Here is a 23,447-nt window from a genome sequence, read left to right on the forward strand (position 1 = left end):
GTAAGAGAGGAGGTAGTTGAGATACTGGATGGGCTAAAAATTGATAAAGAGGTGGTACTAGAAAGGCTGGCTGTACTTAAAGTAGATAAGTCACCAGGTCCGGATGGGATGCATCCTAGGTTGCCGAGGGAAGTAAGGGTGGAAATTGCGGATGCACTGGCCATAATCGTTCAATCATCCTTAGATACGGGGGTGGTGCCAGAGGATTGGAGAATTGCACATGTTATACCCTTGTTCAAAAAAGGGTGTAAGGATAAACCCAGCAACTACAGGCCAGTCAGTTTAACCTCGGTGGTGGGAAGCTTTTAGAAACGATAATCCGGGACAAAATTAACAGTCACTTGGACAAGTGTGGATTAATTAAGGAAAGCCAGCACGGATTTGTTAAAGGCAAATCGTGTTTAACTAACTTGATTAAGTTTTTTGATGAGGTAACAGAGGGTTGATGAGGGCAATGCGGTTGATGTGTATATGGACTTCCAAAAGGCGTTTGATAAAGTGCCACATAATAAGCTTGTCAGCAAATTTGAAGCCCATGGAATAAAAGGGGCAGTGGCAGTGGCAGCATGGATATGAAATTGGCTAAGTGACAGGAAGCAGAGAGTAGTGGTGAATGGTTGATTTTCGGACTGGAGGAAGGTATACAGTGTGTTCCCCAGGAGTCGGTACTAGGACCACTGCTTTTCTTGATATATATTAATGACTTGGACTTGGGAATACAGGGCACAATTTCTAAATTTGCAGATGACACAAAACCTGGAAGTGTAGTGAACAGTGAGGAGGATAGTGATAGACTTCAAGAGGACATATTCAGGCTGGTGGAACGGGTGGACACATGGCAGTTAAAATTTAATGCAGAGAAGTGCAAAGTGATACATTTTGGTAGGAAGATCGAGGAGAGACAATATATACTAAAGGAACAGAGACCTGGGGGTATATGTGCACAGGTCATTGAAGGTGGTGGGGCAGGTTGAAAAAGCGGTTGAAAAAGCATACGGGATCCTGGGCTTTATAAATAGAGGCATAGAGTACAAAAGCAAGGAGGTTTTGATGAACCTTTATAAAACACTGATTTGGCCATAACCGGAGTATTGTGTTCAATTCTGGACACCGCAATGTAGGAAGGATGTGAAGGCATTAGAGAGGGTGCAGGAAAGATTTACTAGAATGGTTCCAGGGATGAGGGGCTTCAGTTACGTGGATAGACTGGTGAAGCTGGGGTTGTTCTCCTTAGAGCAGAGAAGGTTGAGAGAGATTTGATGGAGGTGTGCAAAATCATGAGGGGTCTGGACAGAATAGATAGAAACTCTAACCATTGGCAGAAGGGTCAAGAACCAGAGGACACAGATTCAAGGTGATTGGCAAAAGAACCAAAGGCGACATGAGGAAAAATTTTTTACGCAGCGAGTGGTTATGAAAGGGTGGTGGAGGCAGATTCAATCGTGGCTTTCAATAGGGAATTGGATAAGTACTTGAAGGGAAAAAATTTGCAGGGCTACGGGGAAAGGGCTGGGGAGTGGGACTAGCTGGATTGCTCCTGCAGAGAGCCGGTATGGTCTCTACGGGCCAAATAGCCTCCTTCTGTGCTGTAACCATTCTATGATTCTAAATTGTTTTGTTCCCATTCCTGATTGATATCCAGTAACCCCAGCTGGAAAACGCACGCATGGACGTTGGATGAAAGCAAGATTGGGTTAAATGTGATGCTCTCTATGGTTGAATAGCCCATCATACTTGCTAACCAGGCTCATACATGACCCGTTCCCATATACTGGAAGACTGCAGCACCTGTGGAACCATACGCCAACATGAGACGGAAGAGATAGAAAAATGGAAGGGGACGGGGAAACAGGAGTGAAAACAGGCTGTGGATGGGAAAAATCAATGAAGGTTCTTGGTCAGATGTGCTCAAACTCCTGGGTGAAATATGCCACCAACAATCATTGCCCCCTGCTTAAATGTGAAGAATGCCCAGTTGGGCAAGCTATCAGACAACATCTGGTGACTGTTGAATCACACTTTAGCAGACAAGGAATGAGGGGGAGGGAATCAGAGGGAAAAGAGATGCCGTCATACATTTTGAAAAAAACTACCATCATTAGAATATAAAATAAAAACAGAAAATGCTGGAAAACACTCAGCAGGTCAGGCAGCGTCTGTGGAGAGAGAAACAGAGTTAACGTTTCAGGTCGATGACCTTTCACACATCAGAACTGCCAGCATCAGCGGTATTTTGGTTTGGTTATTATTACAGAATCATAGCATGATGCAGCACAGAAGGAGGCCATTCGGCCCATCGTGGCTGTGCCGAAAACTGCAGCGCCCCTGGGCGGGCACAAACCACCAACCTTTTAGTTAAGAGCCGAATGCACACACACATTTCCAATATATATTAGAAAATATATTCATTTTAAATGAAATAAAACCAGATGCAAAAAGAGTGGTAAGAATGTGGAACGCGCTACCACAAGGAATAGTTGAGGCAAATAGTTGATGCACTTAAGGCGAAGCTAGATAAACACATGAGGGAGAAAGGAATATAAGGATTTGCTGATAGGGATAGAAGAAATAGGGAGGGAGGAGGCTCCTGTGGAGCATAAACGCCAGCATAGACCAGTTGGGCCGAATGGCCTGTTTCTGTGCTGTAACCTGTTGAAAGTAGATCCCAGAAGGTGAGCAGAGTCTGACAGGTGGAGGCCTTGGTTTGGTTGCTGGTGATAGTCTCTTTAAGGGGTGGGCGGGGTTTCTGAGTTGGTCATCAGGTGACTCGGGTCTCTCGACATTTTCAATTTACAATCAAGAGGGAGGATCGCTGTGAACAGAAAGGTGAGGGAGTGCTGGAGATAGTGGGCAAACTTTGGTATTTTTAAGTGAAATATATGGAGAAAAATTCTTGAGATGGAGAACGCTGTGATTTTATTTTAAAATATAATTAGATGCATTTGGAATTTTTTGTTTTAAAAAGCATGTTGCACATTTATTCTTTTAAATCCCAATGTGTTCCCCCCCCTCCCCCTCTTGAAGTCATTAACTCCTTGCAGGCCCCTGAGGGGGGGGGGGAGGGGAGTCGCACTTTAATACCTGGTCAAGTGGGTGTTATTCACACTTTGGTCCTAATACTGAACCAGTGCTAATCTCAGGTGGGATAGCTGGCAGCAGTGCTACAACTGACTTTGCTTGGTCAAATAGGAAGATCTGGCATTTATATAGTGCCTTTCAGGTCCTCAGGGTGTCCCAATAAATTGCTTCTGAAATTCAGCCACTGTTGGCAGGCAAATGCAGCATTAATTTGCACACAGCAAGATCCCACAAACAGCGAAGAGGTAAATGACCAGTTAATCTGTTTTGCTGGTGGGATATACTCTGGGAAAACTAGTGCGATGGGATCTTTCACACATGCTTTAGTGGGCAGACAGAACCTCGGTTTAACATGTCATTAGAAATACAGCACTCCTGATTCTGCTGTATTTTCTCAATACTGCAGTATTATATGCTAAAGTCCTAGACTGGGGATTTGAATCCACAACTTTCTGACTCAAGTCGAGGGCTACTACTGAGCTGAGCTCAAAAGACTGTGGACTCTCTGTCTGGCTCACACATGCATAATGGCCATGTGATACTGTAACACCGATAGCCATAGCATCAAGAAAAAGCCAGGAGAAAGAAAATTGGTGTGTTTAAAACAAAAATATGGGAAAAATGTTCTGACATTTTTATGGCATAATTATTAAACCCCCTTAAGCACCAATACAATATTTGATATACTGCTACTAGGCTAGTCTGTGCAATGATAAGTGGATGACTGTTGGCTGTTTTGCCGTGACCTTTTATTTGTTCTCAGGATGTGGTAACACTGCATTCCCTAGTTGCCCTGAGAAGGTGTTGGTGGGCCACCTTCTTGAATGGCCGATATCCTTGCGGTGGTGCTCCACTTGTAATGCTGTTAGGTAGAGAATTCACGGATTTTGACTCTGATGATGAAGGAACGGAGGGAGATATACGTCCAAGCCGGGATGATGTGTCACTTGGAGGTGATGGTGTTCCTGTGATGTTGCTGCTCGTCCTAGTCAGTGGTAGATGTCGGGCTGTGAGGTGATTCCAAAGTAAGTTTGATGAGTTGCTGCAGTACAGCCTCTGGATAATGATACTGCAGCCACAGTGTGCTACTGGTGGAGTGGTGCACACTGAGTCTAGTGGCAGGGATGCCACACAAACAGATTGCTCTGTCCTGGATGGTGTTGAGAGTCATGAGTATTGTTGTGGCTGCACCCATCAGACGGGTGTTTCTGACTTGGAGCTCTGTAGATTGTGGAGAAGCTCTGGTGGGCCAGCAGGTGAGTCACTCATCGCAGTGTTTTTAGGCTCAAGGCCTTGGGAGAACAACCTATGAGCACCTCTCTCGGAATACTGTGCACAATTCTGGTCTCCATATTATAAAAAGGATATCAAGGCATTGGAGAAGGTGAAAAAGGATTCACAAGGATGATACCAGGCTGGTAGATTATAGCTATCAGGAAAGGCTGAACAGGCCGGGTCTCTTTTCTCTAGAAGAGAGAAGGCTGAGTGGTGACCTGATAGAGATCTTTAGAATAATGAAAGGGTTTGATAGGGTAGACGTAGAGAAAATGTTTCCACTTGTGGGGGAGTCCAAAACTAGAGGTCATAAATATAAAATAGTCACTAATGAATCCAATAGGGAATTCAAGAGAAACTTCTTTACCCAAAGAGTGGGAAGAATGTGGAACGTGCTACTACAAGGAGTAGTTGAGGCAAATAGCATAGATGCATTTAAGGGGAAGCTGGATAAGCACATGAGGGAGAAAGGAATAAAAAGATTTGCTGATGGGGCTAGATGAAGAGGGGTGGTTGGAGGCTCGTGTGGAGCATAAACGCTGGCATGGACCAGTTGAGCGGAAAGGCCTGTTTTTGTGCTGAAGATTCAATGTAACTCTCTCCCATGTTTACACAATAAAGCGGAGCCGGCCCCCGTGTAGGCCAACTCCAGAAATGCAAATCCACGACTCGGTGCACATGTTCTTCCGTCGCTATGAGTTTTTACGCGCTGTGCATAAGCAACAGGCAGTGCCAACTGGACATCTGATACCGACCCATACGTTGGCCTCATTTATGCACAGCGCCAATCAGGGAGCTCCTGGTCGATTTGGAGACGCAGGAAAAACTTGATCCCCACTGCGATTGGATGAATGCCGACTGGACCTGGACCCATGTGTCGGGAGTCGATGGCAGCGCTGCAGCATAAAAATACCTTCTCCTTACGGTTGGGTCAACTATTTGAGCACAGTATTAGGTATGGAGTATAGAATCTCACTGCACAGAAGGAGGCCATTCAGCCCATCATGCCTGTGCTGGCTCTTTGTACTTCATTGGCTCTAAAGCGCTTTGGGATGTCCTGAGGTTGTGAAAGGCACTATAATAATGCAAGTCTTTCTTCTTTGAAAGAGCTATCCAATTAGACCCATTCCCCTGCTCTTTCCTCATAGTCCAGCAAATTTTTCCTTTTCAAGTATATATCCAGTTCCCTTTGAAAATTACGATTGAATCTGCTTCCACCATCCATTCAGTGCCTTGAGCGTAGGAAAACATCCCAAGACGCTTCACAGGAGCGTAATCAGATAAATAAATTGACACCGAGCCAAAGAAGGAGACATTAGGACAGGTGATCAAAAGCTTCGTCAAAGAGATAGGTTTTAAGGAGTGCCTTAAAGGAGGAGAGAGATGGAGAGGTTTAGGGAGGGAATTTTTTTTTATTCATTCATGGGATGTGGGCGTTGCTGGCAAGGCCAAGCATTTATTGCCCATGCCTAATTGCCCTTGAGAAGGTGGTGGTGAGCCGCCTTGAAATGCTGCAGTCCATGTGGTGAAGGTTCTCCCACAGTGCTGTTATGTAGGGAGTTCCAGGATTTTGACCCAGCGAAGATGAAGGAACGGCAATATATTTCCAAGTCAGGATGGTGTGTGACTTGGAGGGGAATGTGCAGGTGGTAGTGTTCCCAATCGCCTGCTGCCCTTGTCCTCCTAGGTGGTAGAGGTCACGGGTTTGGGAGGTACTGCCGAAGAAGCTTTTGCGAGTTGCTGCAGTGCATCTTGTAGATGGTACACACTGCAGCCATCGTGCGCTGGTGGTGGAGGGACTGAATGTTTAAGATGGTGGATGGGGTGCCAATCAAGTGGGCTGCTTTGTTCTTGATGGTGTTGAGCTTCTTGAGTGTTGTTGGAGCTGCACTCATCCAGGCAAGTGGAGAGTATTCCATCACACTCTTGTGAGCTTTCCAGAGCTTGGGACCTAGGTGAAGTCATGGCCGCTAATGATGGGGCGAAGGGAGTCGGCGATGTGTAAGAAGGAACGTAGGGTTGTAGTGCTGGAGGAGGTTACAGAGATAGAGAGGGGCGAGGCCACGGAGGGATTTGAAAACGAGGATGAGAATTTTTAAATTGAGGCATGGTGGACTGGGAGCAAATGTAGGTCAGTGACCACATGTATGAAGGTTGAACGGGAATTGGTCCAGGTTAGGATGTTTGCAGCAGAGTTTTAATGAAGATAAGAGTTTTCAATGAGAATGTAAACAACCACAGTATAACAGGAGAACGAGTGAAGGCAGATGACGGACCTGCTATTGTAACAAGAAGTCGAGGTGTTGTATACTCTGTCTATGTTTATGACGTGAGCCGTGGCTCAGTGGCAACACTCTCGCCTCCGAGTCAGAATGTTGAGGGTTTGAGTTCCACTACAGAGACATAAGCACAAAATCTAGGCTAACACTCCAGGGCAGTATTGAGGGAGTGCTGCACTGTCTTTCAGATGAGGCGTTAAACTGGGGGCCCCTCAGGTGGATGTATTTTGAAGAAGAGTAGGGGAGTTATCTTCATGCCCTGGTCAACATTTATCTCTCAACTAGCATCACTAAAACAGATTATCTGGTAATTTATCTAAAGTTTATAGGAACTTGCTGTGTGCAAATTGGCTGTAGTGTTTCCCTATATTACAATAGCGATTACACTTCAAGAAGTACTTCTTGGCTGTGAAGTCCTTTGGGACATTCTGAGGTTGTGAAAAGCACAATGTAAATGCAAGCTCATTCTTTCTTACAAAGCTGGGGACTACCTGGCCGACATTTATCCCTCAACCAACATCACTGAGAACAGATTATCTGGTCATTATCTCATTGCTGTTTGTGGGACCTTGCTGTGCGCAAATTGGCAGCCGTGCTTCCTACATTACAACAGTGGCTACACTTCAAAAAGTACTTCATTGGCTGTCAGTGCATTGGGATGAAAGATGCTGTGTAAATGCAAGGTATAATTTATTTTTGTGTGTTTATTTATTACAAATCATTGTGTTATCATAGACTCATAGAAAGGTTACAGCGCAGAAGGCGGCCATTCGGCCCATCAAGTCCGCGCCGGCTCTACGCAAGAGCAATCCAGCTAGTCCCATTCCCCTGCCCTATCCCCATAGCGCTGCAAGTGTTTTCCTTTCGAGTACTTATCCTGTTCCCGCTATGCTGTGCTATCTAAAATTACCTAAAGTTATGCTATCTAAAATTACCTAAAGTTATGCTATCTAAAATTACGTTTCTGTAAAAATTGAACTGTATGGGGAAAAAGTCAAATACCTATGCCAATTAAAATATATGTGCCTGCAAAAGAAAGATGTGAGTAGCAATTGTAACCGTTCCAAAGAGATTGTAACAGAACATTGCTGACAAGTAGCAAGCAAAGGGACCTTGAGGATGGTTGAAAAACATGATAAAGAAACAAGATAAAGAAAGAATAACAGCCACCAGATGTCTGAATTTATGGTCTGGGAACAATAAATAAGCCAGTGGGACTGGCCATGATCAAGTAGCTTTATAAAAGCCCTAAGAAGTCAGATGAAATTGCTGTTGTCGGACTAGAGAAGCCAGTGGCAAGCCTGAAGGTGACGGTCTCCGGAATAAGACAACATTCTGGTCTCTGTGGACGTAATTATATGTGAGCATGAGTCTATATTATGTAATGTAAGCGAATGCCAGCAAAGTTAGCTAGGGCAACGAATTGTGTAATTGAATAACTATTAGAAGATTAATCAAATTCAGTGACTCCCTCTGTTCTTGGGTTCGAGCTAATTGGGAATCGGGTATGATGATTGAACAGCTGGGCTACATCACGTATCTTACGGATGGGAGATGATTTGAACAAATAAACTTATTGTTGGTGCGTCGGGTGCTTGTGTGTGGCCAGCATTGGCTCCCTCACCAACAAAGCCCTTTGCAATGTTTAATACTTTGGAGGTGCTACAGAAAAGCAGGTTGTTCTCTGAGGAAGGGATTGCAGCTTTAATTCTACTTTGTATGTGTGAACCTCTCACATTCACAGTTAGCGCAAGTCTCCTTTCTGATTTTACTAGTTTGGCTAGAATATTCCCTGATATTAAGGGACGTCTGTCCAGGCCAGTAATCTGGAAACTGCAGTGCTGGGTGCTGACTTATATGGGCAAGTTGAAAGGTCAGCTGGCTTCTGGCTGGAGTCAGGATGGTAGATCTGTCTTAAGGTGCGGTTTTGCCCGGTGAAGCACTTAAGGAGGGGTTTGATGCCTCTAATGGCAAGAAAGCGAGGTAGTTTACAGTGCATTCACGTTCAAGTTTAGAGTATTGCAAAGTAGTCCCAGCTTCATACCGATGCTAACCTTGTGTAGTGTAAATCAGTTATTAAGGCCCAAAGTGATTCTGAAATGAAGCAGAGTGAGACTGCCTTCTTCAGGGAGTCTCAATGACTCAGGATGAATTTACACTGTAACTACAGTGTTCTTGCAAAGTGAAACCACTGATGCTACAGTTGTAGTTGAATGCAGCCTTAAGTCACCAGTGCTTAACTATAACGTGCTTAACTTTTCACATCGTTCACCTGACGAAGGGGGAAGCCTCCGAAAGCTTGTGAATTTAAAATAAAATTGCTGGACTATAACTTGGTGTTGTAAAATTGTTTACAATTGTCAACCCCAGTCCATCACCGGCATCTCCACATCATAACTATAACGTGTCTGCTTTAAGAAGCACCCCCATCCCCCGCTCTTTAACTTCAGGTGTAAAGTTGTTTCTTTAAATGAGATGCAAATAGGACTATTGTTAAATTCTTTATCTGGAGTATCTGAGAAAATACTTCAATGAGATTTAATTCAATCTACTTCGCAATTTGTTCTGCTGAGGCTTTTATATCGGCTCTCACAGGATTAGCACCTGTGAAATATTTGTTTTTAATGCATTTGCAACAGATTTCTGAAGCACTTATAGGAGGATTGACGCACCTAGTAGTTTGTAATGGCTATTCTGTGTCACAAAACTGCTGGCCTGTGAGACAGCTCTCTGAAAACCTCCTTGAAAGTTCAGTTCATTTACACTGCTTTGTTTGTCTTTGGTCGTTAAAGGAGCCTTGTTTTTTTTTGATTATTGAGAACCGGGGAAGGGGCATGGACACCACCAAGCTTGAAAAAGGGTACTGAAATAAAGTAAAGAGTAAATGGGGGGTTAGGGGCAACTGGAAATCTGAAATGCAGAGAGAAAATACTGGAAATACACAGCAGATTAGTCACATAGAATTACATTGAATTTACAGCACAGAAACAGGCCATTCATCCCAACCGGTCTATACCTGTGTTTATGCTCCACACCAGCCCCCTCCCGCCCCTCTACCTTCAACCCTATTAGGAACTGACCAGAGAAACAAAATAGGTTAATGTTTCCAAATTAAACATTTCTTTCAGTGCTCAGCCACTCTGTAAAAGCGTCAAATGTGAGCGAACCTCTCTTGGGACTGTACCTCATTTCCCAACAGACTCCCACAAACCTATCATTACCCTTTCTTCCATGCTTGGACTCAGTTCAAAATACAATGCAGAAAGTCTGGGAATGAGACTTCGTTGGTGAGATAGCAGAGGAGAAATAGTTGATTTTTGTTTGTTAAGCACGAGCAAAAAGATCCCCTCCATTTTTCATGCTGTTTGTGGGGTCACCCTTTTGTAAATGTTTATAGTATAGAGTGCTTCTTTTGCAGGTTGGAGGGGAAGGAAAATAAGCTGATTAAACATTGGGATATTCTCTTGTGCTGTGGATTGCTATAGGGGAGAGTATGTGGATATTGGCTGGTTTCTTTACTCCATGCAGACAATGCACATTTCTAACGCCTTCTTTATGTAAGGCTTGTATAATTGTGCTGGCCCGCGATGTCCCATATTTGCTGTTTATATTGCTTAAAAGTCACAGGTGCAAACGTGACACTCTCATTTTTGATGGGACCTCTTCCCCTGTTGTCAGGGAGTCTCCGTGTGTACCAACATTGTAATAAGCGCACAGTTGGGTATTAACTCATAACTTGTTGAAATGACTGGACCTGGAAGCTTATTCTATGTAGGAGCTATTGTAATTGAAATGTGAAACAGTCAGTCATGGTAAAAAAAAATGTGAATGTATAGGATGGAAAGTTACAGTGTTCAGGTCATTTGCTGATCATGTTGAGTTATTGTCTTGATCTTAAAAAAAAACAGAATCAGGAAGTAACACAGAGATGTGTAAGCAGTAGTCTGAAAAAAGAATTGTTTAAGTTAGGAAAGCTATGCTATCAGTGATGTTAACAACTTGTTATAAATGTAGGGGGAAATTAGGAGAATTTAAGAAGAAATCGAGAGGTGTGGTTCACCAGGATAAGAGAGGTTGACAAATCATTCGGGCATTGGTCCCAGGCGATCTCTGAAGAAAGCGAGTGGAAGGTCACTTGCAAGCTTGTAATGAAACTACTGAATAGTTATTAAGAAATTAAAGCAAGTGACTTCCTCTCTTTCTCTCCCTGAGTCATATCGAAACCAAATAAACAGCGGGACTGACTGATTTTAATCTCCAGTCTAGGCAACTGTAAATATTGTATGATGTGGAGATGCCGGTGATGGACTGGGGTTAACAATTGTAAACAATTTTACAACACCAAGTTATTGTCCAACGATTTTATTTTTAATCCCACAAGCTTTCGGGGGCTTTCCCCTTCCTCAGGCGGTGTGGAAATGACAATTTCGAATCCTTCGCATTTTAAGATCACATAACAATGCCTGGTGATTACTGCCCGTTGCCAAGGCAATCACAGTGAGCAGACAGAAAGGTGTCATCTAAAAGGCCACTGAATATACAACCCCCCAAAAAAAAAGAGAGTAAATATTGTAAATTACAACAGATTTTGATGAATTTGGATTATAACTAGATAGCAGCACTGCCGGCTTTCATGCGCAGCCTGAGAGATCAGCTACCTGCAGCAAGAATCAAGCTGGTAGGCTGAGTGAGATGGAAAGTAGATGTGGAGAGTATAATCACGGCAGCATGCAGAAATCCTGTGGTTGACTTGACTGATTTGAGAGCATCTGCTTTGTTTTATATAAGGGTAAATGTTACCTTTTATTTGCCAAATGTGATATTCTTAATCCGCATTGTCTTAAAGTAACTAATCAGTGCTTAATTGTGTGTCAAGAAATGTTTAAACAAATGGTCTTCGAATGAGTAGATAGGCAGAACAATATACAAGTGTCCTTGTGGTTAAGAGTGATGAAGTTGGGAAAACAGCAGGGCTGTTGATTTGATTTGACGTAGTGGGGCACATAGCTTTACCTTAATTGATTAACTCTAACATTGGAATGTGAAATGGGTGGCCGAGATGAGACAGGCCGGTACAGGAGCAATATAGGATTAGGTTGGGGGCTGTTAGGTCACGAGGGTGTTAAACTCAGGAAAGGAGAGACGTTTGGACAAAATTCTCTCTGTTTAGTCGAATGTGAAAACAAAGAGAGACTGCGGCTGGTAAAACATGCTGGCTTTCACCTAGCAGTGATAAGGAAGGGTGCTCACTGACCTACATTGGCTCCCGGTCCGGCAAAGCCTCGATTTTAAAAATTCTCATTCTTATTTTCAAATACCTCCATGACCTCGCCCCTCCCTAAATCTGTAACCTCCTCCGGCCCTACAACCCTTCGAGACCTCTGCGCTCCTCCAATTCTTGCTTCTTGCGCATCCCCGATTTTAATCGCTCCACCATTGGTGGCCCTAAGCTCTGGAATTCCCTCCCTAAACCTCTCCGTCTCTCTACCTCTCTCTCCTCCTTTAAGACGCTCTTTAAAATATACCTCTTTGACCAAGTCCTGACCTAATATCTCCTTACCTGGCTCGGTGTCAGCTTTTGTCTGATTACACCCGTGTGAAGTGCCTTAGTTTTACTATGTTAAAGCCACTATATAAATGCTAGTTGTTATATAAAACAGGGGTGTCGCACTCCTTTTACATGATGGGCCTGATCCGATATCCTGGCATTTGGTGCATTCAGCAAAAATGATTAAAATAGATAAATATGAACCATATTGGTACTTACATGTAGATTTTATTTTGTACAGTGCAAGTGATTACACTTCAAAAGTACGTTATTGCCTGCAAAGTGCCCCAGGATATCCTGAGGTTGTGAAAGGTGCTAAATAAACAAAAAATTACAGCTGCCCAATAAGCAGTGACTGCGCCCTCCCTGTGAGTGACAATCCGAACAATATAAAGATGACCGATCATAGCTTTCAATGGCTCAGCAAACCTTTTACTTAGAATTTTGCACAGAACTGGAGACCGGCAAAATAATGAAGAAAAAAGTTGATAAAATGTGGCATTTATAAAGAAAGTGGTTCTTGGAGTCTCCAGCACGATGCTGGGACCAACAGTTCCTTCTCCCAATGACCGGAACTCGAGAAGCCCTCGTTGGCGGACAGCCACTCCTTGAGGGAGTGGGGTGCAACCAGGGGGAATGACAAGAGTTGGTTCCCTTTTTGCACCTGGCAATCACAGTGGTTTCTATTGAAGTTACTGCCAAGAAACAATCTGCCTTTCGTACTCATTTAAAGGGGAGTTTTAGAAAGGTTTTCACAAATTATAAATCCAAAGCTGCAAGACCAATAGATTAGTAGCTTTTATAGCAGTATTTCTCCCCCCACCCCACCCCCTACAAAAAAGAATTCTAGAACTTTCTATTTCTTTTTTTTTTAAAAAACCTCCCAGATCTTTAAAACAAGCAATCTAAGACACGCTCACCTAGTTGGCGATCAGCCTACGTAGCAACAATGAGGAGAAGCCCAACTACCAGTGACCACGTGCTACAGGTGAATGAGAAATTGAGAATCCCCACACCAAATTTAAAAGCCTTTCAACGCGGAATGATAAAGTTCAGATAATTGGAGCTTCCCACCCAAATTCAAAATTCCACCCGCGGGCATGGACAGCCAGCAGGTTTGGAAGTCCTTGAACCGGATGAAAGTGTTACGCGGGTCATACAACAACAACTTGTAGTTATATAGCGCTTTTAATGTAGTAAAACGTCCCAAGGTGCTTCACAGGAGCGTTATCAGACAGAATTTGACACCGGGCTACATAAAGAAATATTAGGACAGGTGATCAAAAGCTTGGTCAAAGAGGTAGGTTTTAAGGAACATCTTAAAGGAGGAGAGAGAGGCGGAGAGGTTTAGGGAGGGAATTCCAGAGCTTAGGGTCTAGGCTGCTGGCATGGCCGCGAATGGTGGAACAATTAAAATCGTGGATGCGTAAGAGGCAAGAATTGGAGGAGCGCAGAGATCGTGTTTGATGTCCCTAGTATAAAGGGAGAGGATCTACACCTAGGAGGCTGAGGTACGGAGAATACTCCACAGAAGAAGGAAACCTCGGTTGGTGTGGCTCTTGGGACAGCGATAATCACTGGTGTCCTGATTGGTAAGATTGCCTCATAGTTTTTAATTTAGCAGTGGTGGCCATGGGTTATATTGTAATCACTCATGTGTGGTCTGCAGGGCTCTGTGCTGACCTTGTGAAGGCAAAAGGTTGGGACACCTCAGCCTATTTGATAATTGCATCATCTGGTGTAGTTCTTAGCCACGCGGTAGCCCTGAGATTCAATCCATGGTTTGTGCTGGTGTCAACCAAGGCAGCAGTTGGAACATGACCATTGAGCTTCATGCTCGTGAAGGGAAAAATCCACCAGGATTCCTGATCGTGATGGCTGCTTATTAATCCCAGGCGGAAAGTGTGTGTTTGGTTGTGTGGAGATGCCGGGTAAGGACAGAATCAGGCTCGGCTTGGTTGAACGGGCTTCTAAAACACTCTCTTTAGGCTATCGTTTGAAGGTGGCCACTTGTACAAGGTATCAGAGGGGTGCTGGTGCCCATGGAACCATCCCCATCAAGAATAGACACCTTCATGACAGAAGGGGAGGTGAAAGTTGTTTTATTACTATCCTTGTGACGATTAAGACAGTTGTATTGACCTAACATAGAGGTTTTTTTAAGCAGTGCAGTGCAGTTTTTTTCCTCCACTGATTTTTCACCGCTCCCCATTGACTCCTTGCTGGGGTACGGTTCCATAGGCATCAGGCATCCTTCGGTACCTCGTTCAAGTGGCCATTTCTAGTGTATGGACCTTGCCAAGGAGTGTCACATCACAGCCAAAACTGATCTTACCCTTACCTAAAGTCTTGATCTTGTCAAACTTCTTAAAAGTGCTTCACAAACAGTGAACAGCTTTTTGAAGTGCAGTGACCAATTGAAAGTGTCGAGGGATCGTTTAACGTCCACTCAAATAACCTGACGTGGGTGGTTTTAAGTTTAACGCCTCTTTTGAAGCATGGCGCCTCCCAACAGTGCAGCACTCCCTCGGTACTGCACTGGTGAATGGGCTTAGTTTGTGAGCTCCTATCCCTAGTATGGTGCTTGAACCTACAATCTCTGATCTAGAGAGTGCTACCACCGGAGTCAAGCTGACACACTGATTGGGGAGCAAACTAGACCTCCGGCAGACAAGATTCCGCTGAATGAATAAGATGTTTCTTGCCATTATGCTTTTTGCTTGTGAGTGAGAATTAACAGATGTTCCTGTCAGGTTAATAAATGCCAGACAGTCAGCTCTCCCCAGGGTCAACCTGGCCTAGTGTGATGTCTGGTTGCATGTCTTTTAAATAACACTATGCATTGTCTCAATGTGTACTTTTAAGTAGCGCATCTCTTGAGCAATGTTTGGTTGTTCTCTTGTGCCCAAACTGCTCACTATTCCAGGATCAATCTGGGCTGCAAAGATAACCCCCAGCTTCTCTCCACTATAAACCGACTTCTTAAACCCCTCTCCCCTGCCTCCTCCACCCTCACCTCCAACAACAAGTGCAAGGAGCTTATGGACTACTTTGTCACTAACATTGAGACCATCCGTTCAGCTGCCTCTGCCGCGTCCCTCCTTTCCCATAGCCAAACATTCCCTACGGTTTCCCCCTGACCTAGCCCTGAACTTGCATCTTTCTCCAGTTTCTCTCCTATCTCCCCTCCTGACCTCTCCGAGCTCATCTTGACCATGATACCCATCTCCTGCTTCCTCGACCCTATTCCCACAGTACTGCTGACCACCCCACATCCCTTTCTGGCCCTCATGTTAGATGATATTGTTAACGGTTCCTTCTCCTCAGGTACTGCCCCTCTCCCCTTCAAATCTGCCATCATCAGCCCTCTCCTCAAAAAAGCCACCCTTGATCCTGCTGTCCTTGCAACCTACTGCCCCATCTCCAACCTCCCTTTCCTCTCAAGTCTTGACCGTGTTGTTGCCTCCCAAATCCGTGCCCATCTTTCCTGCAACTCCATGTTTGAATCCCTCCGATCAGGTTTCCGCCCCTGCCACAGTACTGACATGGCCCTTATCAAAGTCACAAATGATATCCTATGTGACTAACTATCCCTCCTCATCCTCCTCTCCCAACCTGTCTGCAGTCTTTGACATTGTTGACCACACCATCCTCCTCCAATGCCTTTGCTCCGTTGTCCAGCTGGGTGGGACTGCGCTTGCCTGGTTCCATTCTTATCTATCCAGTCGTAGCCAGAGAATCACCTGCAATGGCTTCTCTTCCCGCTCCCGCATCGTTATCTCTGGAGTCCTCCAAGGATCTATTCTTGGCCCCCTTCTATTTCTCGTCTACATGCTGCCCCTTGGCGACGTCATCCGAAAATATGACGTCAGGTTCCACTGACAACACCCAGCTCTACCTCACTACCTCCTTCCTCGATCTCTCCACTGTCTCTGATTTGTCACACTGCTTGTCCAACATCCGGTACTAGATGAGCAAAAATTTCCTCCAACTAAATATTGGGAAGACCGAAGCCATTGTCTTTGATCCCCGCCGCAAACTCCGTTCCTTAACCACCGACGACCCCATCCCTCTCCCTGGCCACTGTCTGATGCTGAGCTAGACCGTTCGCAACTGTGGCATCCTATTTGACCCTGAGATGAGCTTCCAACCACATATCCGCTTCCACCTCCGTAACATAGCCCGTCTCCGCCCCTGCCTCAGCTCACCTGCTGCAGAAACCCTCATCCAGGCCTTTGTTACCTCTAGACTTGACTATTCCAACGCGTTCCTGGCCGGCCTCCCATTTTCCACCATTTATAAACTTAAACTCATCCAAAACTCTGCTGCCTGTATCGTAACTCGCACCAAGTCCCATTCTTCCATCGCCCCTGTGCTTATTGATCTACATTGGCTTCCGGTCTGGGAACGTCTTGATTTTAAAATTCTCATCCTTGTTTTCAAATCCCTCCATGGCCTCACCCCTCCCTCTCTGTAACCTCCTCCAGACCTACAACCCTCCGAGATCTCTGCGTTCCTCCAATTCTTGCCTCTTGCACATCCCTGATTTTAATCACTCCACAATTGGTGGCTGTGCCTTCAGCTGCCTAGGCCCTAAGCTCTGGAATTCCCTCCCTAAACCTCTCCGCCTCTCGACCCCCTCTCCTTTTAAGACGCTCCTTAAAATCCATCTCTTTGATCAGGCTTTTGGTCAGCTATTCTAATATCTCCTTATGTGGCTTATTGTCAAATTTTGTTTGAAAATCGCTCCTGTGAATGCCTTGGGACGTTTTACTACTTTAAAGGTGCTATATAAATGCAAGTTCTTGTTGTGTAGTCTGATAGCAAGCGTTCTCTTGATCGTATAGAAAAGAGGATGTGTGGTTATGGGCCCTACCTGGTAAGCTTGCTATCAAAGAGGAAGTTGGTAAATATAATTTAAATCAATGTTAAAAGGAGCCAATGACTAAATCAACCATGATTGTGCAAGGACCAATGTAAAGGCGTACAAACCCACCAGTATGTTAGAACAGACTCAAGAGGTAACTGCGCAGTGAAGTCCATATCTATTACTGGAGTGGTCACTATAACCTTTTTTAACTTTTTGATTAACTTTGTAGCACTATTCTGTATAGTAGCCGTTAATAAAAGTAATTAAATTTTGAACTGTGAACGTGATTATCTGGGGTCTAGAACCTTAAGACTTCTAACGCTGGAGTTAACAAAACTTAGGGCCTTCCTGGTCTGTGTGATTCAGCTGCTTGCTGCCTTTAACCAGCTGTGTTTGTGAAGGAATTTGTGGACAACGGGTACCTCCTTTTAATAATGTAAGGAGTCGTACAACACCAGGTTATAGTCCAACAGCTTTATTTGAAATCACAACCTTTTGGAGCTTTGCTCCTTCGTCGGGTGAGTCAGGTGACGAAGGAGCAAAGCTCTGAAAGCTTGTGATTTCAAATAAAGCTGTTGGACTATAACCTGGTGTTGTGCGACTCCTTACATTTGTCCACCCCAGTCCATCACCGGCATCTCCACATCATGGCTACTTTTAATAATCATTTGAAGACCTTTTACAAGAAACTATTAACATTTTTAAATAATCATTTGAAAATGCTTTGCAGCATGCAAAATGCTGAAAACACCAGTCAGCTAAATCATGGGTGATTGATTTCATCAAGGGGGACATACCTTTGACAGTAGTTGATAAACCCGGCACAATGGGACATAAATAAGCACATGATGAAGACAGCAGATATGGTCAAGAGAGCCTACCTTAGAGCATTCCATGCTAACCCTACACAATGGGGCACATAAGCAAAAAGCTGAAAACAGCAGCTGGCTCAAGCTTAATCAATACTTGAAATAACTCTTTACAATGAACATCGGCGGAAGAAAAACAGCGGTCAGCTAAAATGTAACTAGTTTTGATTTAATATTAATAAGTAAGAATATCAACAAGAATGCTCACAGCCAAGATGAAGTAATCAGAAAAGAATGGTATAAATTCTGAGAGCTCAGCTCAAGTTTTTTTAGGTTTGCTTAGAAGGGCTGAAGCGTCTCTCGACTATCAGAGTAAGGTGACTCTACAGTCTTCTACTACTCGGGGATTTAAGGTAAAAGCTACCTTGATTATTGATGGATATCCTGTCTAAATATTTCTAAGAATTCTAATTTTTACCTTTTTAAGAAGCTGTTAATGTTGCGATTGACCGGTCTCACCAGCTGTAGATTGCAAATTGTTTCATCAATAAACCTCTGTATAGTTTTTATATTGTCTAGCATGTTCTTCTGTATCACTAACTCGTGAACCCCATCTCCGTACACTCTTTTGATGAAGAGGTACATTACTGAGGAGAAACCCCCGGAGCCTCTCAATATCCGGGACATTACAATTGGCTGGAACTTGCTAAAAACTCTATCTGGAGAACGGTAATATCCTCGGCTGACCCCTTTCCCTTGGGGAGAGATAGACCAGACCTTCAGACCCATTCATTGTCTTTAGGATTTGGCTACCTCGACCTTAGGTTGAGAGTGAACGCTTGAGAAGTACTCCTGATCTGGGATAGTCCCGAAGGGGCGAGGATTGTAAAATCACCACACGCTATCCGGGAGGGGAGGGCACTGATGCAAAGTGTGTGGGGTCAAGTCCTCGATGTGTACCAAGTGAGTTAATTTCAATGATAATCTCATCAGGGCTGCACACAATCCTACTGACTCCTCCCTGGGCCCCGTACATCTCAATGGAGTTGTTTTTATGAAGGGTTGGCTGTGAGCCTAATTTCTACATCATGCAGCTCTGGGTATAAATCCTGCGTAGCTTCTCCAAGAGTAGTAATTAAACCTGCTGGAAGTGCTTGGCGAACAGCGAGACCCTTCATTAGCACTGATGTCTTGTTGATTTTCAGAAATAATTTTCCAGTGGTACAAAAAAAATCAAATCAGAATGGGAGATAATTCGTTTTCAATATTAAAACAATCAGAATCTTGATATTAGAGAAAAGCCAAAAGGCACACAGAATCTCTAGTCAACAGAGCTCTGAACCTCTGAGCTCCCAAACCAAGGCCGAAGAAATCCACGCTTCCTTGCCCATGCTGACTGACTGCTTATGCTAACTGGAGCATGTAAGCATGGGTAAACAGCAATCAAGCCAAATTTTAGGTGAGAACGGTCTACAGCAATTGAAAAGTTTCCCATCCACCGTAGATTGTGGTTGCTTACAGCAATGATTGTTCCACTGAAGAAAACACTTCCTGTGGAAATGTCAGTGGTCAATCGAGGTCAGCACAGACCAGACTTCTGCTAGAATCCATGCTACTCCATCTGTGAGTTGAGCGTAAAAATGTTGTTCGACCATTGCTGTACTTCACTCATGTTGTGGCCGAATATTTTCTTAACGATATTTGAGCTGCTTTTATGTAAGGCAGTCCAGAGCATTTATACAGCATTATAAATAAAAGCTGAGCCTTGACGCAGTAAATTCTGATTTGTGTTACCTATTTAACTGGGTATTGAGCATCAAGATTTTAAAACTAATCATTCCTACGTGATTATGATTTTAGAAAAAAAACATGAAAATCTGAAATAGAAACACAATGCTGGAAGTCTTCCCAGTGGCCCAGTGAGTTTGTACAGTGAGTGTACAATGAGTAGCTGAGCCATACAAATCGGGAACAACAACAACTTGCATTTATATAGTGCCTTTAACGTAGTAAAATGTCCCAAGGTTGTTCACAGGAGCGATTATCAGATAAAATATAACAGTGAGCCACATAAGGAGATATTAGGACAAGTGACCAAAACTTAGTCAAGGAGTATTTTAAGGAGTGTCTTAAAGAAGGATAGGGAGGCAGAGAGATTTAGGAAGGGAATTCCAGAGCTTAGGGCCTAGGCAGCTGAAGGCATGGCCCCCAGTGCTGGGGCGAAGGAATTCAGGGATGCGCACAAGGCCGGAATATTAGGAACGCAGAATTCTCAGAGCGTTGTAGGGCTGGAAGAGGTTACAGAGATAGGGAGGGGTGAGGCCATGTAGGGATTTGAACACCAGGATGAGAATTTTAAATTTGAGGCATTGCTGGACCAGGAGCCAGTGTAGGTCAGTGACCACAGAGGTGAACGGGACTTGGTGCAAGTTAGGATTCGGGAAGATCCCAGGTTCGATCCCTTTTCAGTGCTAGAGGGTTACTGACTTTGTACTAAGTCTTGCTGGCGTAACATTCTACATTCAGGAGAGAATGGGAAGTGGGTTGGGTGTAAATGTACAGGTAGGCTAGGGAATCCAGCCACGTGGTGTCGAGTAAAGTTTTCTTAAACAAAAGTTGCCCAGCTGTTTCTGCAGTGTGGCTTACTTCTGTAGTTGAGCACATATTACAAAATGTAACACTCGTTTCAGCGTTGGGAGTAGTATGAAGATGTGAGTTTGTTTATGAAAATGCACTCAATTAGTGGCACGCTGTTAGTAAAAATATCCAGAAATGTCTGAGGTTTGACAGTGGATTACTGTGACATTTTTTTCCTAACTGTTTCTTCTGTGTCTTTGTTTTTTTAGCCTCTCATCACATTACCTGGCCTGATTCATGTAATATGTATCTGAAGAATTACAGACAGTGTCCATACCCTGCGGAACGAGCAGTAAGTACCCATAATCTTTACTGTTCCTTGCCAGGTTTTGGGGATCTTAAAAACTGGGCAGCATGCCAGACAAGTAATGAACTCCTTTGAAGGAACGTGGTCTGCCTTATAATGGGTCTTGCACAGCCCGTTACCAAGGAGCACAGAATGCTGTGATCTTTGTGGGATGGCCTCTGCTGTTAAAATTAGAAATCTAAAATCATTAATTGCAGAACTTTGCACTGATGTGACATCTACTGTGACACAAAACCTCCTGGGCGGACAACGTTGGCAGGAATTAAACTGAAGTTAAAGAGGAACTAACTTGGTTTCTGTCTGGGAGGCTGGGCTATACAAGCTTACAGATTTCAAATTGCACACCCCTGATTGCACCATTTAATGATCTGTGTAATGCTGCAGCCAGCACGTTGTGTGATTCGTCCTAGAGGAACGAACACATGTGTTACATTGGCCCAGAATTTACTGGGAAAATAAGGGCGAGTTTAATGCACACACTGTTACTAATGTGTAAAGAGCCCTCAGCCTTTCTTGATAAATATATCCACTCAGTTCTGGTATCATCCTTGTGAATCTTTTTTTGCATCTTCAGTGCATCCTATATCCTTTTTATAATACGGAGACCAGAACTCTGCACAGTGTGGTCTAACCAAGGTTCGATACAATTTTAACATAACTTCTCTGCTTTTCAATTCTATTCCTCTAGAAATGAATCCCAGTGCTTTGTTGCCTTTTTTAATGGCCTTATTAACCTGCGTCGCTACTTCGTGATTTGTGTATCTGCCCATAGGTCCCTTTGCTTCTCTACCCTGTTTAGACTCTTATTATCCAAGCAGTATGTGGCCTCCTTAATCCTTCCTACCAAGATGTACCACCTCACACTTATCTATATTGAAATTCATTTGCCAATTACATGCCCATTCTGCAACGTTATTAATTCTCTGATGATTTGGCAAGAAGGGGTTAATTCATTCACTCAGTAGCTTGTGGGTGTTGTATTTGAAGGTTGGTAAGGTAAACTGCAATTCAGTCCGATCTGAGTGGTGTAAGACAGTTTGGCGAGCCTAGACCTAAACTGGGTGATTAAACCCCAGACAGTTTCTTAGTGAGGAGTTAAGTCAGGGTGGGGTTTAAGGATTCATCTGGTTCCACAGCATATATTTATCAGGATAACAAGCCCAGTGTTCTTACATTTATTAGGATCTTGTGGCCAGGATTTGAATCTCCCAAGATTATTGAGGGCAATATTGGGCTGGGATAAATCTTTTAAAGATATAATTTAATCTTATGCTTTGTAAATAAACCAACTAAGCATAACTGAGTGAATTGAATCATTGCTGGAAAATCAAAGGTTGAAGTACATGTACAATTTTGGGTTGTATTTGCTGAATAATTGAGGTGTTAGCTGAACCAGATGCTGTGGCAGATTGCCATTCCTGTTGAAAAACAGCTGCTTCTACAGGGCTGCTCTATACCGCTGCTGGTGACCGCATGTGCAGTCGTGCCAACCCACTTTATTCAGTGTTATACAAAAGATGGGCACGGCCGCATGTGCCTGCATGGAAGAGGGTAAATCTGGTATTTGGTGAAACACAGATAGATTTTAGTCAGAATGCCAGAAGGTTAGGGCTGAACACAACACCCTGGTCGTGGCTGACTGTGTGCGGCCTGGGTTAGCTCTGAAAAGAGCTGAAACTGGGGCTTAACGAATGGTTTCTCAACCCCTGGGACCCGTGCTGGGTTCCAGCGCAGACTGATGGAGTGAAAGTCTGCTTTGTTTGCTGGCTGTAAGGGCCTTATGCAAAACAATTTTGGACGTTCTTAATTCAGCTTTTTGTGGCCATGGAACCACAGCACAAAAATACCCCAAAATGGCATTAAATTGGCAAACCCATTCAGAGGCCAGTGTGGGAACTAAAAAATGTCTCACTAGTGCAGTGGGGTGCTTTTCAGAGGTTTCGGCTAAGTATGAGAAGCCTTACTTTTGACATGGCACTCCCATGGCTCACCTGGTTAAGCCAGTGAGTAGCTGAGTCATGCAGACCACAAATTATTAGATCAGTCCCCGATTTATGTCATTAGCTGATCTCAGTTAAGGGAGAGAAGGAATGAGCCATGGTTCCCACTCATCACTATCCAGTAGCGCCTGGCTGCAGTGCGTGTGTGTGGATGTCAGGTGAGGCCATGGTCAGATGTGATGCCCCCCGTGATCAAATAGCCTGCTGACAATCGAGGGGTGATTCCGTGGCCCGGTGCTCCTGGCAGGGGGCAGCACTCACCGCGAACGCTGGCGGAGGAAATCGCGGGCTCGCAGATTGCCTGATATTCCATCCGTTTAAATGAATAGAAAATCTGGGGCTGTGGGCTCACGATTCCTGCATCACTGCTCCCTGTGAGCACTGCTCCGAGCCAGGAGCACTGGACTATGGAATCAGCCATTCACTGTCCAGACTCATAAGGAATACCCACTAGGGCGCGGTACTGTTTGATGTTTCATATCTGTGGAACAGTAGCCCATCGAGGAGTCAACGCATTCAGGACGGGAGGAGAAATTGTTTGAAACGGTATCTTGATTTAATGGTGCAGTGCAGGTAATCGGCTCGTGGCCAGTGTTCTGGAATCCGAATTAAATGAGCTTCAGACTAAAAGCATCTATACCGTG

The 23,447-nt window shown here is 44.1% G+C and overlaps 1 protein-coding gene across 1 annotated transcript in view; it reads left to right on the forward strand.

Moving 5' to 3' along the window:
- The first annotated feature begins 2,810 nt into the window (after positions 1-2,810).
- LOC137344533 (hepatoma-derived growth factor-related protein 2-like) overlaps positions 2,811-23,447 on the forward strand; it is a 62,892-nt gene continuing 42,255 nt past the window's right edge. The window contains exons 1-2 of the mRNA XM_068007578.1: positions 2,811-2,826; positions 20,706-20,788. Coding sequence (XP_067863679.1) covers positions 20,741-20,788 — 48 coding nt within the window. The 5' untranslated portion in view covers positions 2,811-2,826; positions 20,706-20,740. The remainder of the gene's footprint in view (positions 2,827-20,705; positions 20,789-23,447) is intronic.

The sequence above is a fragment of the Heptranchias perlo genome, chromosome 27 (genome assembly GCF_035084215.1).
Source record: "Heptranchias perlo isolate sHepPer1 chromosome 27, sHepPer1.hap1, whole genome shotgun sequence".
Taxonomy (NCBI): domain Eukaryota; kingdom Metazoa; phylum Chordata; class Chondrichthyes; order Hexanchiformes; family Hexanchidae; genus Heptranchias; species Heptranchias perlo.